The 26208-nt window shown below is 34.3% G+C and overlaps 4 protein-coding genes and 1 long non-coding RNA gene across 9 annotated transcripts; 3 read left to right on the top strand and 2 right to left on the bottom strand.

The window, feature by feature from the left end:
* The first annotated feature begins 139 nt into the window (after positions 1-139).
* Positions 140-2848, top strand: LOC7461779 (5'-adenylylsulfate reductase-like 4). The gene is made up of 4 exons (XM_002302264.4): positions 140-626; positions 1217-1404; positions 1507-1631; positions 1931-2848. The coding sequence occupies exons 1-4, from the start codon at positions 396-398 to the stop codon at positions 2389-2391; spliced, it is 1005 nt and encodes a 334-aa protein (XP_002302300.4). The 5' UTR covers positions 140-395; the 3' UTR covers positions 2392-2848.
* Positions 2849-5299: 2451 nt separating this feature from the next.
* LOC7495159 (14-3-3 protein 7) lies at positions 5300-7911 on the top strand. 2 transcript variants are annotated; one of them, XM_052450572.1, is made up of 7 exons: positions 5310-5529; positions 6139-6445; positions 6684-6771; positions 6900-7009; positions 7177-7325; positions 7444-7478; positions 7697-7911. In XM_052450572.1, the coding sequence occupies exons 1-7, from the start codon at positions 5463-5465 to the stop codon at positions 7700-7702; spliced, it is 762 nt and encodes a 253-aa protein (XP_052306532.1). In that variant the 5' UTR covers positions 5310-5462; the 3' UTR covers positions 7703-7911. The 2 variants fall into 2 exon arrangements, with proteins under 2 accessions (XP_052306531.1, XP_052306532.1); XM_052450571.1 differs by having other exon boundaries at positions 5300-5529; positions 7444-7911.
* A 335-nt stretch (positions 7912-8246) lies between these two features.
* On the bottom strand, positions 8247-10168 carry LOC7495158 (uncharacterized). Its single transcript, XM_002301020.4, has 4 exons — positions 9178-10168; positions 8808-8900; positions 8653-8720; positions 8247-8569 (listed from the first exon to the last, which is right to left on the bottom strand). The coding sequence occupies exons 1-4, from the start codon at positions 9805-9807 to the stop codon at positions 8404-8406; spliced, it is 957 nt and encodes a 318-aa protein (XP_002301056.1). The 5' UTR covers positions 9808-10168; the 3' UTR covers positions 8247-8403.
* A 7523-nt stretch (positions 10169-17691) lies between these two features.
* Positions 17692-21793, bottom strand: LOC7461778 (probable protein phosphatase 2C 9). Of its 2 annotated transcripts, none has more exons than XM_052450633.1 (7): positions 21665-21793; positions 21392-21482; positions 21126-21280; positions 20287-20526; positions 19906-20182; positions 18326-18480; positions 17692-18192 (listed from the first exon to the last, which is right to left on the bottom strand). In XM_052450633.1, exons 3-7 carry the CDS (start codon positions 21162-21164, stop codon positions 18052-18054), a joined length of 852 nt encoding a protein of 283 aa, XP_052306593.1. In that variant the 5' UTR covers positions 21165-21280; positions 21392-21482; positions 21665-21793; the 3' UTR covers positions 17692-18051. The 2 variants fall into 2 exon arrangements, with proteins under 2 accessions (XP_052306593.1, XP_006386409.1); XM_006386347.3 differs by having other exon boundaries at positions 21671-21739.
* Positions 21794-22319: 526 nt separating this feature from the next.
* Positions 22320-25705, top strand: LOC112326577 (uncharacterized). 3 transcript variants are annotated; one of them, XR_002980290.2, is made up of 5 exons: positions 22320-22664; positions 22880-22973; positions 24171-24502; positions 24605-25242; positions 25416-25705. It is a non-coding gene; the product is annotated as an uncharacterized LOC112326577 (long non-coding RNA). The 3 variants fall into 3 exon arrangements; XR_008058457.1 differs by having other exon boundaries at positions 23512-24502; XR_002980289.2 differs by having other exon boundaries at positions 22880-24502.
* Positions 25706-26208: the final 503 nt, after the last annotated feature.

Here is a 26208-nt window from a genome sequence, read left to right as displayed (position 1 = left end):
ATGCGCACCTTCACCATCCTAATATCTGTCTCTATCTTCCTCTCAAAACCACCCTTTCATTATCTTATAAATAATAATAATAATAATAATAAAAAAAAAAACAACCCCCCAACTTTTATCCATTGAAATTTGATACCTCCCACCCTCCCTCCCCCCTTTAATTTCCTAATGTTCATCATTATCAAAAACGCAACTCTAGATACTCCTACGATCCATCAAATTTTCTATTAACACTTCAATCACTCACCAAAAATATTCATTATTTTGTTGTCTCTTTTTCGATCATCTACCGACCGACCCTCCAACGCTAAAATGCGCTATCTTCTATTTCCCTCCTCTCCTTTGATCTTGTCTTGTTCTCTAACAGGCAAACAGCACTGATTTTAGCGGGTTATATGTTTTTCTTTCTTTTGCGGTTTTCGATGATGCAGACTAGGGTTTGGCGACCTCGGATCTTGTTATCGATGATGATTTATGGAAGTCTTATGTGCGCAACCGCCGCCGACTCTCATACTGTTTCGATTTGTCCAATAGAGTCTGTCACAGATTGGATCTTTGGGTTTCGAGATCAAAACTGCGTCGTTTCTGGTGCTAATGAATCTCCCTGTTTCGCTGGTGTCACCGAGGTACGCCGACACTTTTATTTCTTCCTTGCCTTCAAAAGAAAAAATATCTTTCTTGGAATTGAAAACTCTATTCTGACATTCCTGTGCTTTTTTTCTTTTTCAACAAAAAGAAAAGAGTGTGAGCTTTATTGAAACTTGATACAGTGAATGCAATTAAATGAATTGGAATTGTAAAAATTATTCGATTGGGATTGACCCCTTTTTGTTAAGCTGTTTAATCAGAGCTGCAAGATGACACTGGAGAACAATTATTTCAGATAAAAAAAATTCTATACTGTTGTCAATTTCGTGATTCTTGTGTTTGGGTTTTCATCCATGTTAGCATATCCGGGTAGCTCATTTGGCTTTCTTTTTTCTTTTTCTTTTTTAAAAAAGGTTCAGGATTTGGCAATTTATTGCCTCTTTTAAGATAGTCTTAGGGAAAATTAGTTTTATCTGCGGAAATGCATTATCTGTCTGTGGAAAGCAAAAGGCATGTCTGCTAAAATATGAAAGTGATACACCTGGTTGAACAGATTTGGAAATTTGCTTTCTTGTGAATGAAAATGGTTGTGTAATTCTTAACGACATTTATGTTTGTTGTTGTGAAGGGAGACGAGATTTCGTTACAAAAGGCACTTAGTTTAGTTCAGAAGAATAGTCATGAATATGTAGCTCTGCTTTTTTATGCATCATGGTGCCCCTTCTCTGGTACTTTTAGACCAAGCTTCTCCATCCTTTCCTCTTTGTACCCTGTGATTCCCCATTTTGCCATTGAAGAATCATCCATCAGGCCAAGGTTTGTAAACTAAAAATATAAAATGCCATCTTTGTAGATTCTTACCTGCTGTTGTGGCATCTTGTAGCCTTGGAGTAATTAACATTATTGATTTTTCTGCAGCATACTATCCAAGTATGGAGTTCATGGATTTCCTACTCTTTTCCTATTGAATTCTACGATGCGTGTGCGCTATCATGGCTCACGTACTCTTGGCTCTCTTGTCGCCTTCTACAGTGATGTTACCGGTAAGGGCTTCCTTTCCTTCATGTATTTTCAACTGAAAGCTTCCACTTCTAGTTTTTTGTGATTTTGGTTTCCTCTCTTCATCTGTTTATGTACAGAAGTGTAAGGATGACTTTATACTAGATTATTCAAAGTATGGAATTCCCTTCTCCTAATTGTTGATTGAGTATTTCGAATGACTATTAGTATGTAAACCATAGAAAATGGCAACACATTCTTAAAGAACATTCTTCTTTTATGCCTGTATTATATCGAGTTGTATTTCTACTGCGGGATTTTATGAGCTTATTGCTTGGTTTAGGTATCAAGACTGCATTCCTGGACGAAGGATCAGTGGACAAAATTGGACGAGTATCACACCATGAAAAATATGACACACCTGAGCAAGAAAGCTGCCCGTTCTCATGGGCAAGATCTCCGGAGAATTTGTTAAGGGAGGAGACATATTTGGCCCTGGCGACAACATTTGTGCTTCTGAGGTTGTTTTACTTGACTTTCCCAACCATGCTTGCATTTGCACAATTTACTTGGAGGAGACACGTGCAGAACATGAGACTGGGGAGCTTGTTAGAGCATCCTCGGGCTTATCTGAATCTTAATCGAGCAATACAGCTATTTAATTCCCTGAAGGAGCCATGCAAGAAGAGTAATTTGCAGGAAGGGGCAATGAATGCAAGGGCTTGGGCTTCCAAGTCCCTTGCTACTGTTTCAATAGGGGATGCAAGCACCAGTAGGGGTGCACCTGTGAGTGAATGTCGTTGAGCTTTTCTCTGGCGGAGGAATGGATATTCCACTTGTCAAAAAAGGTGGGAGGGGCTGAATAGGGATGTTCCAACAGAAAATTTGTTCGGACATTCTGTTTATGCCGAGCGGGCTTTGGTTCAAGATCATCTCGGCATTCCTGATGGTAGTGTCAGCATTTGTGACGACGAAGCATGTTGACGATGTAGTAATACGTCTTCCATTTGTTTATAATTTAGAATACAATTTATTTAGCGTTCATGAAGAAATAATTGGAACTCAATTTGTGAATAGACTGTACATGAGACTCAGATGTCTTGTCGCCTTTTCTTTTCCAAATAAGCAAGCATGTCAATCTGCGTTTCATACGATATTTTGAAAATTTTGACACTACGACGAGATTGCCCTCGCAAATTTGTAACTTTTTTGGAGAATGTAGTGATACTTTTTTTAATGTATAATGTTTTTTTGTGGATTCTATATTTCTATTAATTTTGTTAAATTATGCGACACTTGTTGAAAATTTATGCATTAACTCATAAAATAGGATGTTCGTTTGAAAAATAAAAATATAAATCAAGGAAATTTGAATTAAAAAACCCAAACAAACGAAAACTAAAAACAAAGTTTAGTTACAAATACTCTTTTTTTAGAAATTTATATTTTCTTATAAATATTTAATAAGAGGGTATTTGTAACTAAAATTTTTTATGTTTTTAATTTTATGTTAAATTCCCTTTGGTTTGGTGAGTTTTTTTGTGTTTTTTTTTTTATCTTTTAATATTGTGTTAATTGAGACGTGTTAATAATTTTGTTTTGTCAGGTTAAATCAGGTTGACTAAAATTGTTTTTTTTAATTGAATTTTTTTAAAAATTTCTTCATTTAACATCGAATTTATTATAAATTAAGTTTCGTAATTATCATGATCTCATAACTTGGCATGCAGATTGACAGGTTAACTCAGGTTAATATGAATCGATTCAATATGTTATCATTTTAATGTTTATTAAAAAATCTCATCTTAAATATTTATTTTATGTAAAAGTATATTTTTATCGATTATTCAAGTCGTCTTTAAATCCAGTCATATCGAATCAACTTTTATATAATTTAATTTTTTTCTACTAAAAACACTCTAGAACATCTTTTTACATTAAAAAAATATTCCAACCCCAACATAACATGTGAGAATTATCTAGTAATGACTTTATCAACAATGATCCACCTAGGAGGTCCTGGCGGAGCGGTTAGGCGCGCTCTTGTCGCTTATGAGGTCTGGGGTTCGACCCCTCTCTTCGTCTGCAGCCGGTCTCTTGGGGAGCCCTTGCCACCCGGGGCGGGGATTAGTCTGGGCGAAGCCTGGGATACCCTGGTTCACACTAAAAAAAAAAAAACAATGATCCTAATGATTTATTTCAAGTAGAAAAATATATATAAAAATAAAAAATAAAACAACATCAGCGTTGATAAGAATATTTTCAATTAATCTTTATATATATATATATATATATATATAACTATCTCTCCTTATGATTTATCTCTCTTCAATAAAGTAATTATTTTTAGCTATTTCTAGAATATTTTAAAATTTCCTGAAAATGTGTACATAACTTTCATTTGTCAGTTAAAACTTTTTTCAAGTAAAATCTTAGATATAACTCGTTCTATTACTGCAAGTTGAGCCAAAGAAAAAAAAAATGGAATGTAAAAGAAAAAAAATCTAAATACTAAAAAACTCTTGTAATCAAACTTGGCACAATATTTTTTTGGGACTTAAAAACTCCTATAATTTCTTAATTAATTTAGATTTTAAATTAAATTATATTTAAGTTGTTCTAATATAATTTTATTATATGGACATGTCTAGAGAAAAAATAAAAAAAACATGTTATGTTAATTCGTCAAACTCACGATCCTAGTCATGCATTCCACTTAATCTAATCAATTTTTTTTTATATGATAAAGATACAAAAATTAATTTAACATTAATTAAAAAACAAAATTAAATAAAAAATTTATATTAAAAGATAAAATAATAAAAAAAAAACAAAAAAACCTGGACCAATTGTTTTTCTTTTTATAAGGTCAGTCTTCCACATTTTCGCTGAAATAAAATTTTAAAACCAGTAGGAATCAAATCTACGACCTCGACCATCGATATGAATGCTTCAACCAGTTGAGTTATTGATAAATTTGTTAACAAATGCTTAAAATAGTATTTTAATTTGATTTATTCTTTATTTAAACAGTTAAACCATCATTAATTATTTTAATTGTTTTAATAATATCCTTTTATTATTATTGTTGTTGTTATTATTTAAATAATGACCCTTTTTTTCTCTTAAATGAAAATTTAAATCCAAAATAACAATAAAAACAGGAGACACAGGACTAAGTCTCCATGGAGGAGGGGATTATGATCGACACCTTGACTGTATATTGTAAAAATAATTTTAAAGTTCCTATACTTCATGTAATTGTGTTTCAGTTTTTCTAATATTAGAAGGTTATTTAACTTTACTTGGAATAAAGAAAATATAATATTTGATAAAACACAAAAGCGAAAAAAAATTAAATTGATTGACTATCCAGTTCGAAAACATTCGTTGACCATCCTTCCATCAAGCAACCCACTCACCACAAGACATAGGAGCTGGCCTCCAAAAATAAATTAAATTTGAGAAAAATTATACTTCGATCGAAAGCAAAAAGAAAACAACAAGAAGAAAAACAATAAAGAAAAAAAAAATCAGACAAAAATCTAGAAGCAAGGGGGACCTTGTTGATCATCTATCTATCTAACCCATCAGACAGACAGCCTTCAGCACTCAGCAGGCTTTCTAGTCCACATCACTGCCACCATGCGCGCACCAAAATTCCCATCCAACGGCCAGATTTCCCCGAAACCCTAACACAAACGGCTAAGATATCAACAAAATATCTCATAAACCGCATACACTGCAACGCTACTCCAACGGCCCATTAGCGAAGTACCAAAATATCTCATAACAGTTATCCATACCCAAAACCGCAATAGCGACAAAAATCACACATTAGAGGAGCGAGAGAGAGAACAGAAAGCAAATCAAGAATGGAGAAGGAGAGAGAGCAGCAGGTTTACTCGGCGAGACTTGCAGAGCAAGCTGAGAGATACGATGGTACGACTACGTGTTCTATTTCATCGATCTTACAGTCTGCTCCCTTTTTTATATGTATTTCCTGCTGATTCAGTGGATTATTAAAAGGGTGGATTTGTGTTTTATTACGTTGATCTATTAGCTGTATTGACTGTCAATAGCCCATTAGTACATTATCATATTTGTTTAGAAATCAGAATTATCATCAAGGAATTTCTGGACTTCTAATAGAGCTAAATCTGTTCCAAAAAAAAAAATTAGCATTTCGATTTGGTAGCCGTGTCTCTCTTTTTGGTATGTGGATGGGTTAAAAAGAGAGGCAGATAACGATCTTTATATATATATTTGTGGATTTGAATAATGCAAATTTTTCTTAAGCACCCAATGATGAAAGAGTATGCACACTTCTTAGAGCGACAAGTGAGGCGACTAATCATTGAAGATGTGTGATTTATGTAGAAGGTTTCTAATTCCGATTCTGTTAGTTTTTTTTTTGTGTTCCACTTGGCCTAATGTAATCGGTTGAATTGCTATCTTTACTTTCCTTTTTTTGAGAAAAATAAAATAAAATAAAATTTAGGTAAATTATGTTGAATAAGAAAAAATAAAATGAAAGACTACTTGTTGCAGAGATGGTAGAAGCAATGAACAAAGTTGCAAGGTTGGATGTGGAGTTGACAGTGGAGGAGAGGAATCTGGTGTCTGTGGGTTACAAGAATGTCATTGGCGCAAGAAGAGCATCATGGAGAATACTATCTTCCATTGAACAGAAGGAGGAGGCCAAGGGGAATGAACAGAATGTGAAGAGGATAAAGCAGTACAGGCAGAGGGTTGAAGATGAACTTGCAAAGATCTGCAATGATATATTATCAGTCATTGATCAGCATCTCATCCCATCCTCCTCAACTGGGGAATCAACTGTCTTTTACTATAAGATGTAAGATTTATTGCAGTACCCCTTTAAACTATTTCAAAATGCAGAGCAAATAATCCCAAGATGGATAACAAAATATGATTTACCTTGGTTGGTTTTTCTTATCCTGTCCTTCTTTTGTTCATGACTTTATACGTGCTGAATTCATCTTATTCATTCCACAGGTTTGTAATCTTACTTTACCTCTATTTGAATCTATTTCTTATGTGGATCTTTTCTTGAATTCTTTTTTTCAAGGCAGGAAGGGAGACTATTATCGTTATTTAGCTGAATTTAGAAGTGCTGATGAACGTAAAGAAGCTGCAGATCAGTCCCTTAAGTCTTATGAGGTATTTGTGAACCTTCTTTTGTGCCAGAGTTTCTCTTCTTCTTTCTTCTGTCACTTTAAACCATTTTACTTATGAAGCTGACAGATCATTTAATCAGAGCACCACTCATGTTCTTCTTTGTGCCGCAGGCAGCAACCTCTACTGCTATCTCAGATCTGCCTCCTACCCATCCAATTAGACTTGGCCTGGCACTCAACTTTTCCGTTTTCTACTATGAGATTTTGAACTCCCCTGAAAGGTTAACATGCATCTCTTTCTTGCCTAACATACCGAAACATGACAAATTGTTTGCAAATACCGCATGCACACACATCCAGTTTGTTGAACTTGAGGAGTACTGTTAGTTATTTTGCTGTCAGCTCTGAATAATGTATCACATTTTTAAACTACATCTGTATCATGCAGGGCCTGCCACCTGGCTAAACAAGCATTTGACGATGCTATCGCAGAACTTGATAGTCTCAATGAGGAATCTTACAAGGACAGTACCCTTATCATGCAACTACTCAGGGACAATCTCACTTTATGGACCTCAGATCTGTCTGAGGAAGGAGGTGATATTCGAAGTGATAACTTGTTAATGGAATAAATATGACTTTGACTGGAGTGTCGAGTCAAGACTTCCATTGTATATGGACATTGAACTGATGAAAATGCTATTTAATTTGGCAGGCGAGCACTCTACAGCTGTTGAACCCAGGGCAGAGGTAAAGCAAAACTGAGCTTTTATAATCTCTGTGTGTGTGTGTGTGTGTGTGTGTGTGTGTGTGTGTGTTTGTGTTGTTCAGAATCTAAACATGCATGCCTGCACCCAGGCACACCTGCATACCTATGAAATATACTCATAGCATGTAAAGTGTATTCCTGGGGCCTTATTTATGTTTCTTATTTTCTCCGTTTATGCTCATCGGAATTAATTTTGCAGAAATAGTCAGGATCGTGGAGATCAAATCTTTTAAAATGCCAGAATGACTCCTTCAGTGGTAGTACAGGGAATGGTGGACCGTTGGCTTGTATCTATTTGCTGAACAGATGTTTTAAGACTGTTATGCCTTCTTTTCTCTTAGAACACTTGCAAGTGGAATGATTGTGGTTTGCTTTTAAATTCACAGCTTTTAACAAATTTACACATTCTGTTTATAGCACCTGGCATATTTCTGTCCTGATTTGTAGATCTCTTGCTCTTTATTTTTTCCTCTGCTTGCTCAGTTGAAGATTCAGAGAACTCGTCAATTCTACTTTAGATCGTCATAACCAGTTTATTTCCTGTTTCCTGTTGTCTGCAATTTATTCCACTCCTGAATAAGACTGATTGATATAGGGGATCGCCATGGTCTGTGAATGATGGTTCTGTTTAAGGAACATGTTTTCCTTGAATGCATGAAATGATCCTTCGAGCACGTGGATGGACATTCTGAAAGTACATGAAAATGCATGATGGGGAAATTAAGTAGTAGAAATCAAGACTAAAGATATTTAAGCTCGTAAAAGTGGGTGGTTGATAGCATGAAAACCATTGCAGTACACAAGCGATGAAGAATGTTAAAGAGCTCCAAAAATTTTGTGTACCGCCATTCCACCATTTAATGGTGCTCTTAGCCCTCAAATCGCATTGATGTTTTGAATCTCCAGTCAAGTATTCTGTAATTTTGACTGAATGGAAACTGGGCTGCCTGGAGGAGGCTGCAAATCGACCAGGAACGACTTCAAGAGCTTGATGAACTCCTTCGGCCTCTCTACATTGAAGGCATGCCCTGTGTTCTTGACTATCGTCAGATGAGCATTATCCCCCAAATGCCTGTTACAGCACCGCATTATTTAGAAAAAAACTCACAAGCAAAATGGATGTTCATTCAATTCAGTCGATGCTAAGAGACCAACCTCTTCAATCTGTGTCCCAATTCCAAAGGAAAAACCCGATCATGCTCTCCCCAGATTATCAAAGTTGGCTGCATTGCAATTCAACGGCCTTAGCTATTATCATCGAGTGGTTAATTCAATCTAAACCAAGCACATATAGAAAAGGATGACCAAACCTGTGTAAGCTTGGGAATGTCTGAGAGCTTTCGGTCTTTCGGAACAGCTCGAATCAAATCTCTTTTTTCTTCCACGTATTCTCCACACATTGCCTGACCAAATGACCAAATTTTAAGTTTTACTCCCAACCGTCTACAGTGTATTATTAACCATACCATCTGAACATTAAAATGCGTCGGTGAACCTCCACCAAAACTAACTTAATGCAAATATAGTCTGGTCGATAGTCACACCCCTCTTCTAAACAAGATTATATTAATTTCAGACCACAAAACTACCAAAGCACCAAAAGTTCTTAGCTCTTAAATGTGTTAAATCATAACTGTTGAATAAACTTAAACGTAGCGAAGAAGGAATTAGAGCACTCACATCAATGAAATCAGCCAAGAAACAAGATGGTATCAACCGCACAGGAGGTGGCCTGAAAAACGTGTAACCCACCAACTCTCTAAGCTTGTCAGGACTCTGTGGCACCAGAATCCTTCCAGCCTCCTCCAAATCAGATACCGCAAAAACCCCTTCAATCAAGTCCTTCTCTTCCATACAAATCCCTGAGCAACATATCACCACTCTCTCCACGGCCTCCGCAAACTGGGCTGCCATACTATACCCGACAAACCCACCATAACTAAGCCCGACTAGACTAAACTTCTGCACCGAGTGGGCCTCCATGACACGCATCAGGCACTGGGCCTGGAAAGACTCGGTTCTCTCGGGCCGGGTTGTGTATGAATCCCCGAAAAACACAAGGTCCGGCACGTAGACGTTGAAATAAGGAACAAAGTCTTGGATGACGTCACCCCATTGCCATAATGCGTTGGCTCCAAGGCCGTGGATTAGGAGGAGATCGGGTCTGGAGTCTTTTCGGGTCTTCGGCACCCAGCAATGCATTACAGTACCATCTTTGAGGTCCGTGATTTCGGATCGGAGCCCCGATCTTGTAAAAGTGGACCTGAAGCACCAGTTTTTGGTCCCTGTGAAACTGAAACACCTTGACATGCTCTGATTTGCAACACTGGCAAGAACTAACCGAGAAAGAAAAGAAAAGGTTGCCTATGTTAGTAAGCTCATAAACTAAGAGTTATTATCAGGATGTTTTATTGATTTCTTTTCTTTTCCGGATCCTTAGTTTTGAAGTGCAGGTGAGACAGACAGAAGAAGCAAAAGACAAGTTATTTGCAGGTGGTGGTGCTGTGGAGAGAGCAGAAGAGGGTTAAGTGCAGTGCAGGCATGGCCATCAGTTTTTAAAATTTGAGGGGCCCTAGCACCATAAAGGAAGATCAGACAAAATAAATAAGCAAAGGTAATAAAGATAATGAAGGATCATGTCATTTGGATCACATGTCTTAATTAATTAAGATGATGGAATGGCTACCAAATTAATTAAAAGAGGTTTTTCTATTTCTTTTTCTTTTTCTGAAGAAAAAAGAAACAATACTATTGAATCTGTGTAACGTGTTCATCGATCGATGTTGAGCATCCGGTAAGATAAAAGAAAAGGAGATGTATGGAGTGAACAGTGCTGCATCTCATAAAACAAGTTAATAGTATTTGTTTGTGCGGCAAAAGTTTTAATTTTCTTTATTAGATTAATTACCTTTTAGATGTTTTTGAATTATAATAATGTTAAAATAAAAATATATATTTAAAAAAACAATTTTTACACGCGCGCGGGTGATGAACAGCTAGGCTGCGGGCATGGTTGACAGTTTGGTAAGTGAACAACAATAAATGACATTTGGAGTGAGGACTGGTAGAAGCTACAGAATCAGGTCTAAACTGATAGATATTTACCAACAATGGCATTCATTCATTTGGATTTTGGACCACAAGTCCCTCATTTTCCACGATGGATGGGCAGATTTGTGTGGATTGAAACTATTTCATTAGCTGGTGCATTGCTGGCCAGCTCTCCATTTCAGTAATATTATTACTTGTTGGGCTGCTGCCATGGATCCCTGCAATGTGATTTTGAATACTGTTTGTTCAATATGAGACTAGGTTGGTCAAATTGAAGATTCTATGGTCTTCATGTTCAAGAAATGGATTTCAAATGAGTGTTGGTGGAGGAATAATTTATTTATTGTGATGAAACCATGCACCAGCCGCTCCCTCAGAAGGTATTTGAATGGGAGGTAGCTTATGCTTTTTTGAGTAAAAAGCATGTTTTTATAACTTTTAGAGGTGTGGTTTGTGCTTAAAAGGTATTATATCTTTGACAAAAAGCCACCACACCTCCAAGCCAAACACACCGCTTGTTCGATGCATGCAACTGATTCTAGTAGTTAAAAACATAGTTATGAAACAATGTATGATTCGTCTTGATGGCCCTCTGAAGGACCTTCTATTTGACACTGATAATCATTTATTTATATGCTATTCATTTTTCTATTCTCTTTCATTTTTGCGCCATGTTTTTTTAAGTTGTTATTATTTTATCCTTATTTTTCTTATTATTATTATTATTATTTTAAATAATTTATAAAATTAATTTTTTTTTCAATCTTCAATCAATTTTCTCATTTCTAAAATTCATTCTCCATTTTTTTTCATAGCTATTTATCTAATTTAAAATTGTTTTTAGAATTGATTTGTTTTTACAATTTCATCCTCTTTTATTATTTTTCCTATAAGATTTTATCAGTATTCTTTTGATTGTTATTTTCTTTTCTTTGAAAAATTATTTTTTTGGAGTTCGCTCGGGTTTGCTTAGTTTTTTTCTTTATCATTTTTTGAGAATATTTTTTTTTTCAATCCCATCATTCAACATTTATTTAATTGGAGATTGTGATCTATTTTTTTTATCTACTTCCTACCTCCTTTGTTTTATCTTTTTTTTTATTGGGTTATCTCGAATTTTTTTTGTTAAATTTATTTTTTCAAATAAAATTTTATTTTTGAATTAAATTGAGTTAATTGATTAAATATAGGTATGATATGCTCACTCTATAATGTTTTGTTTGGTGTGTTTTTTGGGTTGTTGTTCTTATAGTCTGTGCATCTTCTTTCAGTGTTATCATACAACCTTTCACAATGGAGTTTGAACCTTCTCGACAAGCTCTTCTGGTGATAGGTGATATTCATGGTGGAATGACAATAAATTTCCAGCAAACTATGACTTAATCTTTTTAGATACAATCAAAGTAATGATCTGATTAAAAAAAAAAAACACTGAGATTTTTAGATTACCCAATCTTTTTAAATCAAAGTATTATGTTTATCTTCTTCATTAAAAACATCATGAGTAATATTTTTTCAGGTCAAGAAAATGTATACCTGTCCACGATGTAGCTCACGCCACCGATATCGAGTGTGAATCATTTCCTTTACTAGGAGGGCATGGCCAGGAAAATCACGTTTGCATACGAATGAATTTCCTCCATTAGATCACCTAGAATAGATCCAACGGGTCATAATGCCTTAGGAAATTTTGTTAATTTTTTTTTTAGTTTAGTTTATCTTGTAAAGGAAAAGGAACAATTTTAATCTCATGCCTTCCTCACTAACTGATCTGTCCACCCTCAGTCACTAACATCATGGTTACTATATCTGGTCTAAATATTGTAGTCCAAAATCCACCATTATGAGATTGAAACAACATCCATTAGAGCGCAACCGTGGCAAGGGGTAAAGCACAGGGAGGAAACTACCTTGAAGGGAGGGGCCGGGGCATGGCACCCTCAAGTTTTGTAAAAATATGCATTTTAGTCCTGATTTTTTTTAAAAAAATCAATTGTATCCTCCAATTTTACATGTTTCGCGCCCACAATTAATAATCTTACAAGCCAAGTGAATGCCATGGACAAAAGTAGCATGAGCAGTCCAAGAACTGCTCTCTCATGTACTTGTTTGCTTGTCCCTCCAGTCCTAAATTTCTGGTTCGCCTCTAGGAAAGCAGCAAAAGCTCAGCAACCACAGAATTAGTTTTATACATAGCAAAACCAGAGGGACTTGGACTTTCATTCATGGACAAATTAAGTCATGAAACTCATTCATGATGCTAATGTTCTTGTTAAATATATGATCTTCAATGCAATGCAAGAAAACGGGATAGAGAGTGACAATGATTTATAGGACTAAAACAAAATTACGCAAATGAAATAGAGTAAATTAAAAAAAAATATATATTGAGACGTTTTTGAAAATTGGAAATAAGAATCGAGATAGAGGGAACAAAAATCCCAAGTTGTACTGTAGTTTTTTTGACCTTGATGCTGCGAGACCATTTTTAAAATTAATTTTTATTTAGTCTTGTTGGAATTAAAATAAATATTTGTGAACAAATAATAATTAAATTTTTTTTTATTGAGTGAATTTTTTTATTTCTCTCATTGATGTATTTTTTGTTTAAAAAAACAATTTTGTTATTGGCAACATATTTTTTAATAAAAAATATAGCTCTTCAATGAAAATTCCATTTCCTTATTCAATTATTTGTGTTTTGTTTTGACAAATAAAAATCCTTCCTTTTTTAACATAAACTTATCGTGATTAGATAAGCTAAAAAAACAAAACAAAAAATGACTCCATATATCGGTACTTCATTAAAGAATAAATTAAAAGAATAATTATTTTGAAAAAATCATGTAAAAAAGTTACAATAAAAATAAAAAAATAAATATTTTATTCTTGATGAATATTTACAAGCATATTTTTTATATATAAAATTTGAATATCAGGTTAATATATAATTAATCAAAAAATAATTTTCAATATTATTATAAAACATATAATTTTATTTGACAATTAAATATCATTTTAATTGTTTTATTCATAATAAAAAAAAATGAAGGATATAATTTAAAAAGAGGTTAGACATTGTACCTAAGATTATTGGAAAACATACCTAGCATAAATAAGAGGAGTCTAGGTGCGCATAAGCTTCAAAATGAGAGTATGAGACCTCATAAAGCTCACAACTAGACTCAACAGATTGAATCTCTTGAATTTCTAAGTGCAAGAAGCTAGAGAAACTTTTTTTTAGACCTCATAAAGCTCACAACTAGACTCAACAATGACAGTTTGAATCTCTTGAATTTCTGAGTACAGGAAGCTAAAGAAACTTTTTTCAGACCTCATAAAGCTCACAGCTAGACTCAACAATGACAGTTTGAACCTCTTGAATTTCTTAGTACAGGAAGCTAAAGAAACTTTTTTCAGACCTCATAAAGCTCACGTACAGCTAGACTCAACAATGACAGTTTGAACCTCTTGAATTTCTTAGTACAGGAAGCTAAAGAAACATTTTTTTCAGATCTCATAAAGCTCACAACTAGACTCAACAATGACAGTTTGAATCTCTTGAATTTTTTAGTAAAAGAAGCTAAAGAAACTTTGGTTGCGGCTTCCTTGTTGACGAGAAAAGGGTCGTAACCGAAGAGTCTAGCTTGATGGGTTTAGAGAATGGGTTACGAGTGGTGGTTGCATAGCCATGGTTTTTGCAGGTATGTGAAAAACAACTGTTTGGGTTATTTTTATCACGATTTCTAGTTTTTAACTGTCAATGAGAAGGATGAAACGCAGTTTGTAGCCTGGATGAGAAGCTACAATATTTGTATCATTTTGTTATCTGTGGTTGAGGGGCAAAACACGCAGTTACTTTCTGTAACCAAACAGACTAAAAATGCTAAACAAGATTTTCCAAAGAAAGGGGAGCCAGAAAAAACATAGCGAATGATAATATAATCTGAGAAACCCCAAAAACTTTGGATCAAAAAGTTAATATATGCCTCCAGAACAAAGCCGTCAAGAAATTGATCCAAAATATATCTCAGTTCTTGCAGCCGAAAGAAGAGGCAAAGATCTTAAAAACAAGCAAATAATACCAACTACTTTACCACTGTCACAAAAACAACAACAACACGAAACACTATAATAAATCAAGAGAGGAAGAGTACAGAGGCGTAAATTGAAGCTACTTATGATTAGCGGCTTCTTCCAACAATGATGGGGTTTTTCTATATATATATATATATATATATATTCGAGGCTGGAAGAATGTCTAAACCCTAATATCGCCTCTACTTGCCACTTGGGCCTAGGGTAACCTGTAGGGTTTCTCTCTTATCGATGCTGGGACTTGGCCCGTCCACTGATAAGATTCCCAGTACTTATTTATTTTGAACCATTTCTTCTTTCCTTTTTTTTTTTTTTTTTTTTATCTTACCCTTCAAATTATCATTATATATAAAAAAAAGAAAAAAGGTAAGAGGACTCACTAATGTACTAGGAGACCCACTGTTCATTTGAACCGGTGATATCCTTTTTTAGTCCTTGGGATTTTTACGTTTTAATCCCTCAATGTTTTTCTTCTTATTTGGTCATTTGGCATTACTTTGATTTGCAATTGGTTTTGATGATTTGTTTTTCATACATGCTTATAGATCTCCAGATATATAAAAAAAATGTTATATTGCTCAATTAATTCTCAGTTTTGCAAAACAAAATTCAATTTAATTAATAAAATAATTAGAGCTTCAAAGGTTGAATTTGAATAATAAAAACATATCTAACCTTTTTTTTGCCAATTCAATGACTTTTTTACACGATTAAGAGGAAAGTTTTCGGCCCATTTTATAATTCAATCCCTCATCATTTTGTTTTTATTTTAATCCTTATATATCGATTTTATTTAGGATTTTACTTCGTGTTTTGTTGTTTGCCTGGATATAGGGATTTTGCAATATCAGAGCAAACTTCTGATGCTCGGTTTTGCAAAATAATATATAACTAGGCTAATTTGACACAATTAAGTGTTAAGGGATCAGAATTGAAGCTAGGAATATATGTGGGGACTTCGGTAAATAGGTAAGGAAAGTTGGTTTGCACACGGTGCACACGCCAACACGTGGAAGGCACTCACGGTTTTTAAGTGGTGTGAACAGAGTCTCCTGATGCCCAAAAGGTAGCTTTTGCAGCTATGTTCGAAGCCTCCCGCCATGCTTTTTTCAGTGGTATAATATGTATGTCGGTGGTGTCTTGATTAAGCTTCGACGAGTTTTCTTTTGTCCTCCATTTTTTTCTCTTCTCTCCTCGAGAATCACACTGCCATGCCAAAAATGAGAGTTGTCCTCACATTTGTTTTTTGTATCAAAATTGATTATTTTTTTTTAATTGTTATTTATTTTGTTTTAGATCTTTATTTATTGATTTTTTATTTAATTATTTCCTTTAGCATGTGGTTCATTTGTTTTTTATATCGAATTTAATCCTTGTTTTTTTGCTTTCTATTTATTCTTTTTATATCATTTTTGTAATTGTATTGTATTTTTTTAATTTTCTCCTTAAGCATTTTATTTCTATATCAAATTTGATCATCTATCTTTTTATTGCTATTTATTTTGGTTTTTTACCCTTTTTTGATTGATTTTTTTTAATCAATTTCATCTCTTGTTATTTTGTTGATTGGGGATTTGGTTTTGTGGTTTTTTTTATTAGGTTTGTCTTCTATAAGATTGGTCCCGACCTTATAACCTAGGTCACGAATTTTAAAGATTAGTCTGAGTTGACTTCGGCGTCCGAGTTAACTTCGATCTTTTATTTAGGTCTTTTTTAATTGATTTTTTTTTCAATTTATCTTTCAACATTAGGTTAGTTGGGGATTGAGTTTCGTGATTTTTCTCACTTTATTTTCTATGGGGTTATCCTAATTTCATATATCGGGTTGCGGTTTAATTCAGTGAGCTCGGATTTTTGTTAATGTTTTTTTATATTGAACTTTTTTCAGTTTCACCATTGAACATCGTGTTATCTGAGATTAGAACTTTGTTATTTTATTCAATTTAATTTCTACTGTGTTATTCCGATCTCATTATTAGATTGCGTATTTGGCAAGTTTTTTTTGTTAATTTTATCCCTCATTATTTTATTGATTAGATATTTAGTTTCGTGGTTTTTTCATATTGTCTTCTATAGAATTGACCTCAAACTCATAACTTGGATAATTGATTTTGAAGATTAGTCTCGATTGACTTCAATGTCTAAGTTGACTTTGATTTTTTATTTAGATTTTTTTTAATCTTATCCTTTATTAATGAGGTAATTGGAAATTGAGCTTCATGCTTTTTTTTCTTCTATGAAGTTATTTTAATCTTATTTCTCTAGTTGAGGTCTTAGCGGATTAACCCAAGTTTTTTTTGTTGTTTTTCTTAGATTGAATTTTTCTTAATTTCACTATTTAACATCATGTTGTCTGAGATTCATTGTTTTATTCAATTTGATTTATATAGCATTATTATAGTCTCATTATTAAGTTGCATGTTTGACAGGCTGACTTGGATAAACTCGAGTCTGTTTTTATATCCTCTTTCTTAATTAATTTTTTTTTTCAATTTTATTCTTTAGCAACTAGCACTTGAGTTTTTTTTTTTTTTTTCATTTTGTTTTTTATGATTGATCATATTCTCATATATCTTTCAGTGACATTAAATTACCAATGAAAATCTTATAACAAATTACGTGCCTTATAATCATTTCAATTGAAATAACAAAACAATAAATTTTACAACATATGAACATAATTTATTAATAACCATACAATTACAACGGTCCAAGCATAATTCGGTACAATGCAACATGGCTAGGGCCTAACATACAACACTTTCTTTATTTTTGCAATTTATTTAATTTGTACGCGCTTTCAATGAAACCAGCACCATCCAATTACCTACACAAATCAAACTTCCTAAATAACACCTGACATCAAAATAAGCTGTACAATTTTAGTTAACATCAAATTAACAAGCCTGGTTGAGAGCCAAGACACAAAGGGTGCAGAACTTGGGATAGAAGATCTGCCATGATAAATTCAAAAACTCCTGAACGACTTGGAGACAGACCATATTCTTCATAGCTATAGAGATGCTCTTCGTAGTAAACGTTCAGTGAAAATCCTCCAATCACAATCAAGACCATATTCTTCATCAGAACAAAGATACATGAATGGTTTTCTGGGCAGAGAATAGAAGACAATATACACCAGATGTTCTAAACCACTTCCACAAGGAAATCAAACAATATCAAACACCAGAACCTAATCAATAAAATAATTTTACAATGGGGGATCATTTCTAATCTTCTCTTTCCTTCAGCAAATTCCAAACCACTGGAGACCCTGAGGAGTATCCCAGCCAAGTATGTATTATCCATTTGTCTGATCCACAAACTGGTAACCGGTGTAAAGAAACTCTTCTTACAATAGGTATATCCTGGCACCTGGTTAACAATGATTGGTTTCAAAGATTTCTACCCCCTAAATCTAACAACAACACAAGATATGTCATCTTTACTTTCTCTTTTTAATGCCTCTGCTGTTAACTGCTTAGCTGCTTTCAGTGGGTCTTTGATCCTCCTTGCAATATCAACAGCCTCTTGATTTGACATAACCTGTATATTCACATGGAAAAGGAGAGATTTGATGGATTTCTTTCTCATACAAGCACATTGCAAATTCTTTAGCCAGTCCAGGTAGTTAGCACTGACACAACATGGAAAATGAAGTTAACATGAAATGACTCACCTTCCAAAGACCATCGCTTGCAAGTACAAGAACTTCAGTATTGTTATCTATGTCTGTTTCTTGTATGTCAGGATCAGATCGCAGATGTGATTTAAGGCTCTTGTCTCCAAAAGCACGAGAAACTGCCAGCTGTCCATTAACTCTAGGAACATCTCCTGGAAATAAGTTCAAAATGGAAGCTAGATCAGCAGTACTGTAACTTGCAAGTATTATCCCCAAACCCATGATCATCCTTGTTCAGTTGAAGCAACAGTAAAACTGAGCAACCATGATTCGAGAAATAGAATAAGCAGTCAATATTTGAAAGATAACATGAAAACCACAAAGCCACTTCCAGCTCATCCATATAAGCAGCTACGAGGTGGTCTGGCATTGCAGTTGGTTACATGCAAACTACAGGGGAAGAAAGCAAACTGCATCTCATAGTTAGATCATTTTCATACGCTGACTCAAATTAACCACAGGATCATGAGTGTCTCATATTTGGAGGGGGAAAAAAATAAATCTCTTCATCAAATTGAGTTAAAAAATTGGGAGTAAACATAACTTTTTGTGCTTGCACCGTTTTTCTAATTGAATAAAACGTTTATTTTCATCTCAAAAGCAACTACATCCCTTTTCACATCTTTAACTGAATTTGAAGTTTGAATATGTCTGTTGGATGCAGATGGTCACTGTATCTGTTTTTGGTATAGAATGGACTGTTTGGTTGTTGAGAAAACATTAAGAAAGTGAGGGAAATAATTTATGCTCTGAAGGTGTTAGTTATTCTCAATAGAAACAGAAATCATTAACCAGTCACCTAATGTCCAAGGTATCAAAGTGCCTTAAAAGACTTTGGTCATGTAAGCCTAAAGATAGTAGGAAATTACAGAAAATAGGATAATAGAAGGAAGCATTCGGTGGCTCTTAAATGTAGAAAGGATTTGAACACCCAAAAGCAAAACAATTTGAACAATATGCATGAAAGCTTCAACACCACCTCACCTGCAGAACACTGCATAATAAGTAAACTAAAATTCTTACGGAAAGTTTTTTTCAATGATGTAAAAATATGTGTGTGAATGCTCATCCAAGATGAATCCCCAGGCGATCCGGGGGGGGGGGGGGGTGGTGGGTGGGGGGCGCAGCTCCTCTCTTCTTGAGCATACCTATTTTTTTTTTTTCAAAGATTGCTTTCATGCAGATCAAAGTTAAGTGGCAGCCAGTGAACTCTAAATTGTCTATTACAGTCTGAATGCTGCATTAATTCAACCTAATTAGATAATCCATCATCCTGAAGTCTTGTTTGGGTTTGGATGATGCTGGTTCAATTGCTTGAGAATTTCAAAATGGTGAAAAATGAGCATCTAAAAAAATAAAAATTTTGCCTTATTCTTTGAAATTATAGATTAACATGCAAAAATCATAAACAGCAAAACTATAAAGCCATTAAAATATTAGAAGGCGCTCCCCACTGAAAATATTAGAAGATACTGACTAGCCAAAAATTTCCTAAGAATACCATTAGTGTCTATAAAATTCAGAAGAGCAGTTATTCAAACAGAGAGATTACTAATAATGGCTTCTGTGGAAAAGACCTGGCATGTTTGAGACAAAGCCACCTTTGTTCTCTATGCTGCCTCGTTCAGTGTTGGGTTCATGATCTGTGGTCATTTGTCTTGCTTGCCCCCCTCTTGAAAGAACTGCTCTTGAATCTCCAACATTAGCTACCCATAGTCTTTTACCATTTATCAAGATTGCAGTCACAGCTGTAGAACCTCCTCGCCCCAAGTCAGAACTATTAGAGAGAATTGTCTGGTCAGTCCTCTCATAGGCTTTTGAGATAGATCTGTTGGGGTCAACCCAAAACTCTTCCTAGAGTGATCAAATAAAGAATTGTTAGAAAGCATTCCAACGTTATTTGTAAAGCAGACCAAAACGTTAGGCCACAGATAAAATGTTTTGAAGCAAAGCCAAACCTCCTTTAGAATATTGGAAAACAAATGCTTCTGTAGGTATGCAGGCACACTGTCTCCCAAATGACCATCATAAATAGCAAAAAGCCCTAATTCATGTCCTTGAATCTGCACAAACTTGGCAACATGATAATCCTCCATTGGATGATTAGCTTTCCCTTTTACTAGGCTGAAACCATACTTGATCAAACCCTCATGATTTTTTCCCTTACCAGAGCTAGATGACGATCGCCCACCTACAAGCTACAGGTAACAACAATCTCAGTATAAATCACACAAGGTTAGAAGCCAGTTCTAGTTCACTAAAGAACTCAGGTAAGATAGCTCTCAGGAACGGCACTAAATGAAATAATACGTGTAAAATGTTTTTCTCCACTGCAAGCAATTGAACTGTTGAAAGATGCTAGATACTATTAATGAGAAACAATGGCAGAACTTGGAACTGCGTTTTCTTTTGGGATTGCATAGAAGACCTTGATACTGCAAGCCCGTTAGTAAAACAACTTTTTTGGAACAGTTTTAGTGTGTTTTCTACACCTACAGAGTAAATTCTAGATCCTCGAAGAACTCATGAAACAAGTAGGTAAACATTGACAGAACGAAAACATCAAGTATCGGTTCTATGAGACCGACAAATTTTCAGCCATGAGTTATTAAATGTATATTTAAAATTAAATCCCAAAATTATACGAAAAATGCAAAATTTCCACTTAGAAATAGCTTATCACACGTTTGGCCCCATGTTCCACTTCCATTCTTACAGCCTAATTATGAATTAAGGTTAAAAATCACATACACATACAGAAAATAATAAAAACCAAGAAAGAAATAATAGTTTTTACCTGAGAGTAGGAAGGACTAAAACAGCAAAACATATCCATAGAAACAGGACTATGCACACCGCCTCCAACTTGTTCAATTAAATTACCACCATCCGCTTTCAATATTCAAGATTCCACCTCCCCAAATCCAGTATCTGAACCATCGAATTCCAAACCTGATCATAAAAATAGAACAAACACATAAAACCCTTATAAACAAAAACAGAAAAACCTAAAACCTCTTCAAAAAAACAAGTCAAAACAAGAACTGGGTATGAAAGAATTACCTTTGAACTATCCAATTAACAGCTCAAAATGGGTCTAGCTTCCTTGTGGTTATTGTTTGGTGAGGATAGGCTGGTTTCTTGTTTGTATTACCTATTAGTTTGCACAAGCAATTGAATAAAAAAAAAACGATGCTAAAGAACGAAAGAGAAAGGAAAAAAAGGCAAGATGAGAGAACAATCGCAATATCTTTTTCTAGAGAAAAAAAAAAGGAATTTATTTGTATAATTAACACAAAAAAAATTGTGAGAGAAAGGGAAAGAATCGAAGGATGCCTGTACGATGATTTTCTGACCGCTTTAGGGGAGTCTTTTTGCAATGCAAGAGAGAGAGAAATTAAGAGTACAATAAAGAAATGAAAAAGGCTTGGTATATCAGAGACTTCTTTCTTGTTGACTTTGCGCTGTTTCGACTGTTTTGTTTTTGTTTCCTTCTCGGTTTTGTAGTTGTGCGTGTACACCACCACCCCCTGCACAAAATTACTCGTCGACCAAAAAATTTATTCTCCCTTTTCTTTGTCTTGGGATCGAAATGATTACCAGCAGGGGATAAGTTATTAAACTCGTCTGCCAGAACCTGATTCAATGTTCAGGTTACATCACATGTTAGTAACTTAATTCATATTTATTCCATCAATTAAACCTAACTCTCTTCTTTAAAAAAAAAAATTCAAATTAGATTTTGTTTATATCAACTTGTTAAATTGTTCAATTTTAATCCGGTCAACTTCAATTTATTTATTTTTAATCCAACACATATCAGGTTCTAATTCCACACACTTGAGAGGGGATAAAATGGTGATTCACCATAGCTAACTTCTCAGTTAAATTTAGATGGTACTTGAGAGTATAGTCGCGGATAAATTTTGGAGGAATTAAAATAATTTATGTTTGGTTAAAATTAAACCGGTGTTTTTTAAAAGCCGGTCCCATCGAAAATTGAGGTTGAAGCTCAGTTTCAAGAAAAACTTCTCAGACCAGCTTGCGGGTGTTCTTACCTCAATTTTTTTTCCCTCCATCGACAAGAGAGAAATAGCTGTTGCAAAAAGAACTTTCCAAAATAACCCTCATCTTTATATCATGCCACCCTTTACCTTGCAATAGTTTTCGACTGGGCATTTGCAAATCCATCTTCTCTCTAGTAATCATTCGTCGCTTGTCTTCTTCGATCCTCTCCTCTCCTCTCCTCTCAAAATTAATCTTCTTTCCTTCTTTTTTCTCTTTTAAAAAACTATTACTTGTCCAACATTGAACATGCCCGATTCTTTTCTCTAAGGTAATGAATGATCTATGAGATCTATTTGAGTGTGAAAAAAAGTGTTTTGAATCAGTATTTTTTGTAGCTCCTACACTGAGACCATTTTTTTCCTTCTTTGTCTTCAAAATTAAAACCTAGATTTGGGACCTCCTTGTTCTGTCATTGCAAAAAAAAAAACAAAAAATTAACTAGAAGTGTGCTTGTTTCTGATATTTGCATGTATATTGTTGCAGAAGCTATCTACAGATTTGTGTTGTTTGTGGAGGCTCAATAACAAGAATAGCCCGAAAACTACAAAGAACAAACAGAACAGGTGTTGTGAAGTAGGTAATGTAGTTGCTTCTTTACAAATCTTTAGCTGAATATCTATTTTAATTACACTAAATTGAAACTTAGGGTGTTGTCGATTGAGTTATTTACATTATATTTTAGGCTAAATCTTTAACATATCAATCATTGCAACAAGCTAATGTTCAAACTTGATTCATTTATAGAATTGATTTTTTCATCTCATCAAAAACCAGAATTTTATTTCATTTTATCCATGCTAAGATTCAAAGTAAGAACATTGATAAGTGACAGAGGTTGCGGGCAACATGCTCTATTTCCATACTCACTGTAGACCTCTAGTTTTAATGTTATGGTGTCCTGGACCTACCCCGTGAGTGTGTAGGACAACAAATGGGCTTAACATGAGCTCATTGTCACACATTTCGAATGGATTGTGAACTTTTTTAGTCCCTGCCCCTCGCTGCATATTGTGGTTAGTCAACTTGTGTTTCATTACTTGTAACTAATGGCTAAGAGATTGGGTCTGAAAGAAACGAATGTGATATTTAAATTGCTCACATGTTTGTCATACAAGGAAAACTAAAGCAAGAACAAGAAGGGATCAGTTTGAATATGCTTGTGCATTATTGGATATCATCTGCTTTTGAAACACATATTTATGAGTGTTGGCCCACAACAAAATATGATTATAACTAAGGTAATTCAGGTTCACCATTCGTTAAACTTTGTTGCAGCTACTAGGGATGATTGCTCCTTTAATTTTGGTGGTCTTTGTTGACTCGTGACTAGTGAGGAGCCAGACATGTCATAATCATGGATTAATAAAGCTAAGAAATCATCAACTCACAAGGAGCTTTTCGAATTAGTCATTGCTCATTAATGAAACTGTAGAATTATATAATCACTGGTGTATCTTATACAGCTTTTGCATGTTAAGAAATCATCAACTCACAAGGAGCTTTTCGAATTAGTCATTGCTCATTAATGAAACTGTAGAATTATATAATCACTGGTGTATCTTATACAGCTTTTGCATGTTGTGTTATTGTTGTTTTGTTCTTTTTAAGAGGGAAAGGGCTCGGTTCCATAACAAAGGCATATTATATGGTCTGCAGTTCTTACTTAGTTAATGTTATTATTTGTTGTTAGTGTTTAATCTTACAGCTAATGCTTAAATTCTTGTCTAAACAAAATGGCATTGGTTGTTTGCTTTCAAATATGTTATCGAACTAGGAATGAAAGGTCCTTAAATTATGGATAAAGTTACTTGGACTGAGGAATTGTTGCATATCTTTTGTGATATTTACATCAAGACCATCAACATGGGAATGAGACCAAATACTCATTTCAATAAAGCTGGTTGGAAATCTCTATTGACATCCTTCAAAGAACAAATTGGTCATGCATTCACCAAGGCATAACTGAAGAACAAATGAGATGGCTACAAAAAGGATTGGAGGATGTGGACAGAGTTGATTTCTGAAATTTCTGAAACTAGTGTTGGTTGGAGTAGCAAATTAGCAACTATCTCTATGAGTGATGAGTGGTGGAAAACAAAAATTCAGGTTATTTGCCATGATTCTTAATCTTTAATTTCTTTTTATATTATTTTAGTAATTCCTAAATTATTTAAATTCACATTAATTAATTGTATTTGTTTTATGTAGGAAATAAGAGAAGCAAAAAAGTCTAGGCATGCTGGTATCGAACCATCTTTATGGTTTAAGTTTTCTCAAACATTGTTGCTACTAGACAGTATGCGTGGGCACCATCTTCCAAAGTCTTGTGTGATGATGATGCTGGTGATGATGGCAATCACAATGCCAATGTTGATAAGCCTGATTTGGAAGAAGAAAGCAGTGATTCTGAGGAGGATGGCATTCCAAATTTTACGGATGATATTTGTAACATGGTTGGTGGGGTTAAAATGTCCAGCAAAAGTAACACACGTATCTGTGGCAAGAGAAAATAAAAAAGAATATTTTAAGGTTCAAGATAGGAAAAAAGCCATAGAAAATCGGATTACAGCTGCTGTCATGTTGGGATTAACTAGTTGACAGCATGTCCACCAAGAGTGATTCAACATCTGTTAGCATGGATAGGAAATGGTGTAATATTCTTGAGGTTATGACAGAGCTTCACTTCATTGAAGAAGTTACCATAGGAGATGAATTTCATGGCTTTGCTATTGAGTATTTGAGTTTAAGACGGATGAGAGAAATGTGGGCAAGTATAGGAGATCTTGAAAAGAAGCTTAAATGGATACAAAGAATGTATGAGCGAATAAACCTGTTTAGATCGAGAGGTACGTCTTGTTTTCTTATGCATGACGTTATTTTTTAAATAATGTAGTTAATATGAATGTCATTTGTTATTTAACATGTTTTTTTATTATTATTTCTTGTCGTATAATTACATCTGCTTGTTATTTAACATGTTTTTTTATTATTATTTCTTGTCGTATAATTACATCTGCAGGTTAATATGGTGGCTGTGTTGACAAGATGATTGCTAATATCATGATTCCTTCATGTTAGTCTAAAATTCTGTAATTTGACAGTTAAATCCATCAATTGTTGGCAGCTGCATTCGGTTAAGTTTTAGTGCATTAGGATTTATCATGTGAAATTATAGAAGGTAGATTAGTTAGTTAAATCCTTTATGTGTTTGCCAATTGTTGAGTATGATGAGTTTGTTAGTTGTTAACATGTAATTTATGAGAATAATTGTGAAAAATTTCTATGTTATTTGTCCTTGCCGATTATAAATTGACAAGCAAGCAAATACAATCGCTCATGGCTAAGACTGTGGACTTGGATTGCATTTCTTTTTTCTTTTTTCTTATTTATTTACGTAGATGTCCGGCCAGCTTGCACGCACCACAACTAATCTCACAGCCCACTGAACATCCTGCAAACTCAGTAAGCATGTAAGGCACCGCGGGGATGACAGACATGCACAATGAGGTTCGAACCCAGGTGCAGAGGAAGGGAACAAATCTCTACCACCGCTAGGCCAATACCTCAAGTGCACTTGGATTGCATTTCTTGATTGTCTAATGTTTAACTAATTTTATTACCTGTCCTTTCCCGCTCATAAAATTTCAAGTTAATTTATAATATAATTAAAATATTATGATTTCTTTTTAATTTAAAACAAAAATATGTTGTTTACATTGCAAATATAACTTCAAGTTAATTTTTAATATGGAAAAAATAATTACATTATGAATATGTGATAATATGTTTTCACGTGTCATAATTTTTAAACG

The sequence above is a fragment of the Populus trichocarpa genome, chromosome 2 (genome assembly GCF_000002775.5).
Source record: "Populus trichocarpa isolate Nisqually-1 chromosome 2, P.trichocarpa_v4.1, whole genome shotgun sequence".
Lineage (NCBI taxonomy): Eukaryota > Viridiplantae > Streptophyta > Magnoliopsida > Malpighiales > Salicaceae > Populus > Populus trichocarpa.
The sequence above is the reverse complement of the archived record's forward strand: the minus strand, read 5'-3'. Positions and strand labels throughout refer to the sequence as shown.

What these genes read in the sequence shown, in the direction of transcription:
- LOC7461779 (XM_002302264.4), top strand. Translation starts at nt 396, where the DNA reads ATGTTTTTCTTTCTTTTGCGGTTTTCGATGATGCAGACTAGGGTTTGG. An exon ending in GTTTCGCTGGTGTCACCGAG is followed by an intron (nt 627 to 1,216) that starts GTACGCCGACAC and finishes GTTGTTGTGAAG; the next exon opens with GGAGACGAGATTTCGTTACA. An exon ending in CTTCTACAGTGATGTTACCG is followed by an intron (nt 1,632 to 1,930) that starts GTAAGGGCTTCC and finishes TGCTTGGTTTAG; the next exon opens with GTATCAAGACTGCATTCCTG.
- LOC7495159 (XM_052450571.1), top strand. Translation starts at nt 5,463, where the DNA reads ATGGAGAAGGAGAGAGAGCAGCAGGTTTACTCGGCGAGACTTGCAGAG. An exon ending in ACTGTCTTTTACTATAAGAT is followed by an intron (nt 6,446 to 6,683) that starts GTAAGATTTATT and finishes TTTTCAAGGCAG; the next exon opens with GAAGGGAGACTATTATCGTT. An exon ending in AGTCCCTTAAGTCTTATGAG is followed by an intron (nt 6,772 to 6,899) that starts GTATTTGTGAAC and finishes TTTGTGCCGCAG; the next exon opens with GCAGCAACCTCTACTGCTAT.
- LOC7495158 (XM_002301020.4), bottom strand. Translation starts at nt 9,807, where the DNA reads ATGTCAAGGTGTTTCAGTTTCACAGGGACCAAAAACTGGTGCTTCAGG. An exon ending in TCTTGGCTGATTTCATTGAT is followed by an intron (nt 8,901 to 9,177) that starts GTGAGTGCTCTA and finishes TCATTTGGTCAG; the next exon opens with GCAATGTGTGGAGAATACGT. An exon ending in TTGGGACACAGATTGAAGAG is followed by an intron (nt 8,570 to 8,652) that starts GTTGGTCTCTTA and finishes GTGCTGTAACAG; the next exon opens with GCATTTGGGGGATAATGCTC.
- LOC7461778 (XM_052450633.1), bottom strand. Translation starts at nt 21,164, where the DNA reads ATGGATATGTTTTGCTGTTTTAGTCCTTCCTACTCTCAG. An exon ending in TTTCCAATATTCTAAAGGAG is followed by an intron (nt 20,183 to 20,286) that starts GTTTGGCTTTGC and finishes TGATCACTCTAG; the next exon opens with GAAGAGTTTTGGGTTGACCC. An exon ending in CAAGCGATGGTCTTTGGAAG is followed by an intron (nt 18,193 to 18,325) that starts GTGAGTCATTTC and finishes GTGAATATACAG; the next exon opens with GTTATGTCAAATCAAGAGGC.